This window comes from Camellia sinensis, chromosome 6, assembly GCF_055761805.1.
Source record: "Camellia sinensis isolate YWXY chromosome 6, ASM5576180v1, whole genome shotgun sequence".
Classification (NCBI taxonomy): domain Eukaryota; kingdom Viridiplantae; phylum Streptophyta; class Magnoliopsida; order Ericales; family Theaceae; genus Camellia; species Camellia sinensis.
The window spans coordinates 195,292,742-195,301,856 of NC_138966.1; the positions used below are offsets into that span (position 1 = coordinate 195,292,742).

The 9,115-nt window shown below is 32.3% G+C and overlaps 1 protein-coding gene across 1 annotated transcript; it reads right to left on the reverse strand.

Annotated features, from left to right (window-relative positions):
- Positions 1-151: 151 nt before the first annotated feature.
- LOC114303101 (E3 ubiquitin-protein ligase) lies at positions 152-4,477 on the reverse strand. The gene is made up of 5 exons (XM_028248249.2): positions 4,276-4,477; positions 1,802-1,956; positions 781-839; positions 579-677; positions 152-497 (listed from the first exon to the last, which is right to left on the reverse strand). The coding sequence occupies exons 1-5, from the start codon at positions 4,377-4,379 to the stop codon at positions 438-440; spliced, it is 477 nt and encodes a 158-aa protein (XP_028104050.2). The 5' UTR covers positions 4,380-4,477; the 3' UTR covers positions 152-437.
- Between the last annotated feature and the right edge of the window lie 4,638 nt (positions 4,478-9,115).

Below are 9,115 nucleotides of genomic sequence, written 5' to 3' on the forward strand. Positions count from 1 at the left end.
ATTAAATATTCTATTGCGACACATTAGAGAATGTTATGAAATTCCTTAAAAAATTGACACAACACAACAATCATTCAATGGAAATGAGGTAACAGGCTCAACCAAAACACCGTATGAAAACATTGCAAGAAGTTTCAATGTACAAATTCACTTTCAAAAGCATAAGAAGAATTGATTGAATTGCACAACTCAGGAATTTAATCATTAGGGCTTTGAATCATTGGCATCAAATAAATTCTAAAAAAAACAAAATTGAAAAAACTAAATGTAAAAAAAAAAATTCTATGAAAATTCATTGGAATAGTGCCTGTTCTAATCAGAAACCACCTAATCAATTTGACAAAATCAAAAGCGAAAGTAGATGTTCTGATAAACCTAGTTTGTAAACCCTTCAATATGTCCTTAGACAAACAGTTGGAATCGAAATTCTATTTGCATCACAATTTCAGCTTCTTTTTAGGCCATTTCACTACAGCATCTGCAGTGTCCTTTGATGACTGCAACAGAAAAACATTAAAGACTAAGCAAAGGTTTACAATTTTGATTTGACTAGGATGAAATGGTCAATGGCAACAAACCTTTTGTTTTTTGTTTTTCCCCTTATCTTTCTTTTTCTTCTTCTTCTTCTTCTTGTGTTTCTTTGACTCAATTTTTTCACCTCCATCTTCCAAAGAATCCTGTCATATTTGCAACCAATTAAGAAGAAAAATAGGTCATAAAAACACACAGGTGTATTGAAACTTTTCCAAAAATGATTACAGGAACACAAAGATAAACCACCTCAGAGTCGCCAAAAGAGTCTACATGTCGAACTATTCTTCCTGAATGTGAAGCCCCACCTGTCATAGAAAGAACATTAGATTTTATTGCTTACTGCAATATGAGAAATACTTTAGTGATATTTGCAACATCCCAGATATCATAAATGCAAGTAGATCATTCACATACAAGCAGGAAAGGCAACCATCATCATAACATAATAAATGAAGTATAAAACAAGTGAAATTATGAGAATACATTCAAGTAATATATACTATATCAAGGATTTTGTCCAGAATTGATCAAATTGAATACTCATTATTTCCACACACAATGTACTGAGAGAACCAGTTGCCACACTGCCAAACCTCTATACAAACACCAAATGATAAGAAGGGAAGAGATCAAGCACCCCACCAACAAATACAACCACATCCCAATGGATTGATAGTCTAGGAGTGAACACTGGCCCAGTAAGCCCACACAGAACCAATTAGGTATAGTACCAATTGTAAATACAAATGAATGCGAGTACAATACTACCTTGTCAAATAGGGATAAAAACACTAAACTTTTGTAAGGTATTATCAGGATAAAACAAACCAAAATTTGCAGAAAAAATCCGTTAATGTTTACTATCGTTAGCTGTTGGAATTCCAACTCCAACAAGAAACAAGGTTACAAATATCTTCTTTTAACTATTCTGAATATATTCATCTGAATTCTGAAAATACCAACTACTTGAATATGGATAAGAATAAAAAAGAAACAAAAGTCAAAATCAATGAGATTTAGTAAATCACTATTACATTAAGTTTGAACCATATAATCCAACAGGAAAGACTCTTCAAAGAAAAATTAGGTCATGAGTTGGGTTGTGTATATAAGGCTTATAAGTCATGAATTTGACCTCCATTGCACATAAGGAAAAAAATGGGTTTCCACAAACTTGACTAGGTTTAACCAGGTCCATAGCGTAGTTCGAGAATAAAGGAATTTAACACCATTGGAAAAAAAACTACAAGATGTAATCGGTAATTACTAGCATTTACAGTATCCTTTGCATTTTTGACAGCCAGTTCAACAAGTTCGGGCTTTATAGAAGCCAATCCATTAGGCTCCTGGAGTTTTCTTTCAAGGAACTTTGCCAAAGCCGCAGCCTTGTTTGTTGTCAATGGCCCACCGGGGTGAGGTAACCTACAGAAAAAGCACCACATTGTGAACAAAAGGCTTAAATTTTAGGTGATTTTTTTTTTTTTTATAAAATAATACAAGTTATAGATTAATGGAGAATTCAATAGGGAATTTCTTCTTATTTAGATTATTGAGTTGGGTACTTGGAAATTTGAGGAGGGGATGAAAAAATAAGAATTGGGTGGTGCCATATTAATCAAATAATTATTATGCAAAAACATACAATAACCCTCATGATATTCAAACAATATGCTTGATCTATTCCATATAATTGGAGGCAAAGTCTGAATTTTCAGTTCAACACTCTTTCTCATGAAATTCACCTAAGATACAATAATAGTCTCATAACTCAAGGTAGAGAGTTCTAAGCTTTGTCATGAATTAGTGAAAGGGGTCATAGAATGAATTTATATTAGTCTACGAGGTTTCAATGAGAGAGTAGTTGAGTAGGATAATATTAATAAAATACAATGCGAAAACATGCAATAACCCACATGATATTTTTTGAGAGGGAGTGTTTTTAGTATGTCTCCATGTTCTTAAAATTTTCATCTATTCATGTTGCAAGATAATCTTGTCATATGTCTATTACTTTCATATAATCTTGTGGCAATATTAGTTGTTTTGCAGACTGTGGCAGTAATAGCTGTTTTTCAGATGATAGCACTACTAGCATCTTGATTGGCTGTTATGGGTTGGGGTGATTAGGATTTTATTTGTTAGGTGTGTTTTGTCACGGAATTGTCAAATGGGGAGATTGTTAGGTTTTTGTAATTGGCAATTCCGTTCGACAAAACTCCTTTCACTTATAATTTTATTTGCTCTTATATTTCAATGAGGATGTGAGTGTTTAGTTGCAAATCCAATCCGAGTTGTGTCTATGTAGAGTAGTTTGTGATCTTGATCCTTCCATTTTTGCTACTTCACTGAAGCAAAAAGCAAAAAGCAAAAAGCAAAAATACAGTCGAAGTTGTTTGACCGCTTGAGTAGTCATTTGTGCGGTCCAGCAGAGAAAAGAATTCCCCAGTACTTTTACAGAGTGCCTGAATTTCTGGGAGTGGTGAATGTTGCGCTCGAACGATCAGCCTATATGTTTTGCACCGCCTTTACTCACACCGCTTGAGTGGTGAAATGTGCACTCGAGCGATCTTCGTGATCTAATTTTCTATAAAGTGCGCAATTTGTTATTTTTAGGGTTTGAGCAGTCCAGATTTTCAAAGAGGAAGAAAAAACAAAGTATTTTATATTGGAGGGTGCTTTAAGAGTGCTTTCTTGATGATTTAAGACTGATCAATGGATCTGTAGGGTTTGTGTGTTTTCTTTAATTCACAAAAGAGAGTTGTTCTTCGATAGATTTTGGAGAATTTGGGCCTGAAATTTTGGTAGATTCCGGAGTGGCTGATCGTCGTGAATTCGACATCCGTGTTGTAGATTCAACGTTGGGTAAGAGAATTCCGAGGTGAAGTCAGTGGTGGAAGAGGCATATTGGAGTTGGTTAAATTCGGGTATGGATGCGCTAGGTAATTGAGGATCCACATGTGTAGTTCTTTTTTATTTTCTTAGTGGATTGTTTTGTGGCTTTGGCCCGTAATTTTTTTTATCACGATTGGAGGCACTTCAATTGTGATTTTTCCACGTTAAATCGGTGTGTTGATTTGTTTTTGATTATTTAATTGGGATTATTATTCGTTATTTAAAAGTGAAACGTAATCACAAATCAATATCTAAGGGATTTTAATTTTTTCAATATTCAAACAATATGCTTTATCTATTCCATCTAATCTAATTGGGGTAAAATCAGAATTTTCAGTTCAAGACTCAGTAAAATTCTCATGAAATTCCTTGAAAATACAATAATAGTCTCATAATTCCATGAATAGGGAGTGAAAGAGATTGCAGAATGAATTCAGATTAGTCTGAGAGGTTGTAATGATGATTAATAAACTAAATTGATTTTTTTATAAAAAAAACTAAAGATTTATAAGAGAGTAGCTGAGTTGGGTACTTGCAAATTTGAGGAGGGGATGAAAAAATAAGAATTAATCAAATACAATGCCAAAACATACAATAACTCACATGATATTGAAACAATATGCTTAATCTATTCCATCTAATTGGGGGTAAAGTCTGAATTTTCAGTTCAATCAAGACCCAGTAAAATTCTCATGAAATTCATCAAAAATACAATAATAGTCTCATAAAACCATGAATAGAGAGTGACAGAGATTGTGGAATGAATTCAGATTAGTCTGATAAGTTGCAATGATGATTAATTAACAAACTAAATTGATTAGAGAGAGTTGAGAGAGAGAGAAGTGAGACCTGGGTTTGGGTTTGGATCGGGAAGGAGAGGAAGCAGAAGGAGGAAGAGGAGCGAATTTGCTACCACGAAGAGCCCTTCTTTCTTCATCTGTGAGTCCCTCCATGCTTCTCTCTCTCTCTCTCTTCTCTACAAGAAGCTTATGAAACAGTTCCTAACAAGACGATGTCGAATTAACCTTCCTGCCCTTTTCTCAAATAAAGGGAACAGGCTACTAGTTAAAATATGAGATTAAAAAAAAATAAATTAATTACTTAAAAATTCTATTTATAAGTGTTATAGTAATTCAGGTATTATTTAAAAAAATTTAAACTAATAAGTCCTATTTAGTAAAATTGATAATTTTATCATTTTTTTAATTTTTAAAACTAATAACATTATCAATTTTGTATAATAATGTTTCAGATAATTATTTCACTAACTGATAAAAAAATAGATCATGCTATTAAACGTTTTTACCTTTTTACTTATTGGTTTGGTTCAACTAACTAATAAAATTAAAAATATTATCAGTTTTTTTTTTTGTTTTAAAACTGAAAATATTATCCTTTTTTTTTTTTAAGTTTTTGTTTTTTAGTTTTGCACATCAATGTTTCATTATCATACTCCTTTATAGATATAAAATTTACAATTTTGCACAAAAAATAATTCAGTTTTTTTAATTTTTCAAAAAAAAAAAAATTTGTTTTGGGTTTTCAAAAAATACTCTTTAGAAAATTTTACATTTTTTTTTTGTTTTCAATGAATTTTTTCAATATTTTAATTAATTTTTTTTATATTTAGACACACCTAACATAAATATAGTTAAAAATATTTTTGGAAGAAATCTTTAAAAAATTCACTAAATACCAAAAATATAAAAATAAATAAATAATAATAATGAAAATTTATTACATTTTTCGTATTTTTGTATATTTATTAATTTTTAAAAATATTTTTTTATAAATATTTTACTATTTAGATACATCTAAGTAAGGTGCATCTAGAAAAATAAAAAAATTATTTAAAATTTTAAAAATATTCACTAAAAACAAAAAAATACGAAAAACAAAAAACTCAATTTTAAAAAAACTGAAGCTAAGCACACTTTTATTTTTTACTTTTTTTGCACATAATTTTTTTTTTTAGTTTTTTCAAATTTAAAGTTTAAAAAATTAAAATAAATATTAAATCATTATGTTTCTTTATAAATAATCATAAATGATGAACAATCATTGTTTGAAGGACAATTTTAACTATTAAAAGTTTAATATGTGACACCCCAAATATTTGATTAATACTATGTTACTATAAAATAAGATAATAATAATAAAATAGATATATAAAATAATACATAGCTGTACGAGCTAAGGATGTAAATTAAGTTAGCATTAGTTTATCAACAAGAGGATGAAGAGATTTACTTGGGGCAAGATACGGTAATTAAATTGAGAAGATTTGCTGGATAAGTAGATTGGGCCACTTGTGTCGTTTAGCAGCTCAAGGGAGGATGAGTCATCAAATTGAGGCATCGCGACAAGTGTCCAGATCCTCTAGAGTGATCCTCTAAAGTGATTCTTTATGGCGCGGCACGTGTCCCATTAATAGAATTAATGGCTGAGATGATCCCTCACCAAAACGATGTCGTTTTGGTGAGCCACACCCAAAAAAAAAAAAAAATTTTTTTGCTGAGTTTGCACTGCACATCGAGAGGGAGGAGGAGAAAGAGAAAGCCAAGGAAAAATTTTCTCTGCAATTTTTTTACAGAGTTTGATTCACAATTTTTTGCCGAAGTCGCGTTGCCCGAATCTATTCTTCAAGAAGCTTCAAGGAGAAAATGGGTGGATTTGTAGAGAATAGGAAGAAAATGGGTTTGAGAGATGAAGAAGAAAATGGGAATAGAAAGAAAATAGATTTGAGAGATGAAGAAGAAAGTGGGTTTAAGATTTGCCGAGATTTTGAGAGATGGTTTTGAGAGATGTGTTTAAGATTTGCAGAGATCGAACCTATTCTTCAAGAAGCTTTAAGGAGAAAATGGGTGGATTTGCAGAGATACCCACATGAGAAAAGAAAATGGGAATAGGAAGAAAATGGGTTTGAGAGATGAAGAAGAAAATGGGTTTAAGATTTGCAGAGATTTTGAGAGATGGCTTTGAGAGATGGGGCAACGTTGGGCGACGACGACTTCTTTCTTCTTCCTCAGCTCTCTCTCCTCATCCTCCTTCTTGATCTGTAGTGCAAACTCTACAATTTTTTTTTTTTTTTGGATCTGGCTTACCAAAACGACGTCTTTTTGTCTAGGGATCATCTCAGCCATTGATTCCATTAATGGGACACGTGTCGCACCATAAAGAAACACTCTAGAAGATCACTTCACAGAATCACTCTAGCGGATCCGGACGCTCATGACAAGGTGAGTCATCACCAGGGGCATGTGTATATACAAGGGGAAGGGCTGTGAACATCTGTAAGGGGGAAGGAAAAAAAAAAAAAAAAGGAGAAAAAGCGAGAGGAGCAAGGGAACAGTCCCAGGTACTTGGCAAAAAATAGGAAGAAATAGTAAGGATTAATATTAAGGTGAGTTATATTATACCTTGAGTTACCATAATATATTTTATGTATATTTTGAATTACCATAATTTATTTTATACAAATTATGTTTTACAACTTATATTTATATTTCAATTATGTTAATTATTTTTTGAATTCCATTTGCTTATATGAAATCCATGGATATGTTTGTTTAAATTTTAGAAATTATTTGATAATGATTTTGTAAACAATTAATACCACAGGAGTCCCATGCCTTGGGGGACTTAAATAACCATTGACCTCTGTTTGGCCACTTTGTGGTCCTCTGTTTGTCATGGATCCATTGACCTCTATTCTGATTGTCACTCCTGTGACCTCTGTTCTGTTCTATTCTGTACGGTGGTTATGGTTATAATTTCTGTATTTCAGTTTCTGTCACTTTAAATAATTTGTTTATTCAAATTTAGTTATGTAAATGTTTTAGCTTAACTAATTATCCGTGGTTATTTTGTATTCTCTACACTCTTGGTATAATATTTCTCACTCTGTTGTGTGCTTATAGTTGTTATTCTTTCAGGTGATGAGATGTAAGGAAGACCCGTAACCTCGTGTAGTGGAACTCGTACAAGAATTTGATGCTAATCCGTTATTTTTTTTCTTTTCTTTTCTCCCTTTTGTTTTTTTTTTACTTATAGTCGGTCACTGAATAATAAAATAATAAAAGTCCTACAGATGTACCTTTTTTTATCAAAATAATAGAATGTAATAAATATTCTGTTTAATTATTTTTATTTCCATTTGCTTCCGCCTACGCCATTTAATTTGCTACGATTAGAATTATTTAGTAAGTTGCGATTCCAACCCTAAGTCCCTGGGGTTGGGTCGTGACATAATGGCACTTGAAGGTTCAAAAAATCTTAATTAGGACTTAATGGAGTATAAGTTCATAAATTAAGACTTGTGCGTAAATGCTCCAAAAAGAAAAAAAATAGTATAACTAGGATGACTTTTTAAATTATTGTAAAAAAAAAAAGTGTAAAAGGTAAAGAGAATAAAATTTTTAACTTTTTTTTATATGGTTTATTAACTTTTAACTTTTAGCTAGGGCTCATTTGGAAAGAATTTTTTTAGCTTGACTCTTTGATTTTTTGCCTAATTTAGCTTGGCTAAGGGCATCTCCAATGGTTTGCCATCGGAGTTGCCATTGGTATAATATAGCAACTATGTTGAAAAATAATGCTCCAATGGTTGAATATGGCAGCTATCAAATTTGAGAAATGCTAAAACTTGTGTCAAATGCTGCCATTTGTGCCAACTCAACCAAAACCAACTGTTTCCCTCCTTCTCGGCAACTGTTTCACCATTTTTTTATCAGAATTCACCACAAAAAAAATTCAATAATTTTTTTTTAATTTATCCAAAATTAGCAAAGTTTTTTTTTTTTTTTTTGTTTTCCAGAACCAGTCAACAATAATCAATAAATCTCAACAAAATCTCAAACCTTAAATTCAACAAATCTCAACAAAATCATAAACAAATTCAACAAGTCTCAAAAATTTTTAAACTGAAAATTATTTGGAATAAGTTGAAGTTGTGAACAAGAAAAGTTATGAAAAGGTACCTGAACAAAGAACCGAAGATGGAGAGAGTCGGAAGAGAGTAAGAGAGAAAGGAGTCTCTTCGATCGTCTGGTAGTCCTTGGTTCAAAATCGATCTGCAAATGAACTGATCTGGTAGTCCTTGGTTCAGAATCGACAATCGTCTCTTCGATTTTGTCCAACGTCGCCGATCCATTGTAGGAGTGAAAAAGAGAAAGAAAGACAGATAGAGAGAGGAGTGAGAGAAAGAAAGAGATGAGGTGTAATCAGAATGGATTGGCGACAGAGGGGTAGGTGTAATCAGAATGGATCGACGAGAAAGAGAAAGGTGAGGTGTAATCAGAAGCGATCGGCGAGAAAGAGAGGGGTGAAGATTGACAGAAAGAGAGGTGTAAAAGAGAGAGATAGGTTTTGTAAAAGAAGAGATATAGAGAGAAGAGAGATAGAGTGATGGGGTGTGATCAGAATAAGGGTTTGGAAATGAGAGGGTAGTGTGTCTTGGAAGGAGAGATAGGGTTTGATCTCAACCGTTGGATCTTTATATGAAAGGTTGAATTATATATATATATATATATATATTTTTGATTTTTTATATTTGTCTAGTTGGGTATAATGTAAATATACAATTATTTTTTTACAAATAGTAGGGGTGGGCGCAGGTCGGTTGCGGCCACGGAACCTCCAATCCGCCATCCGTCCGCCAATCCGGCAGATGTGGATTGAGCGAATTGGC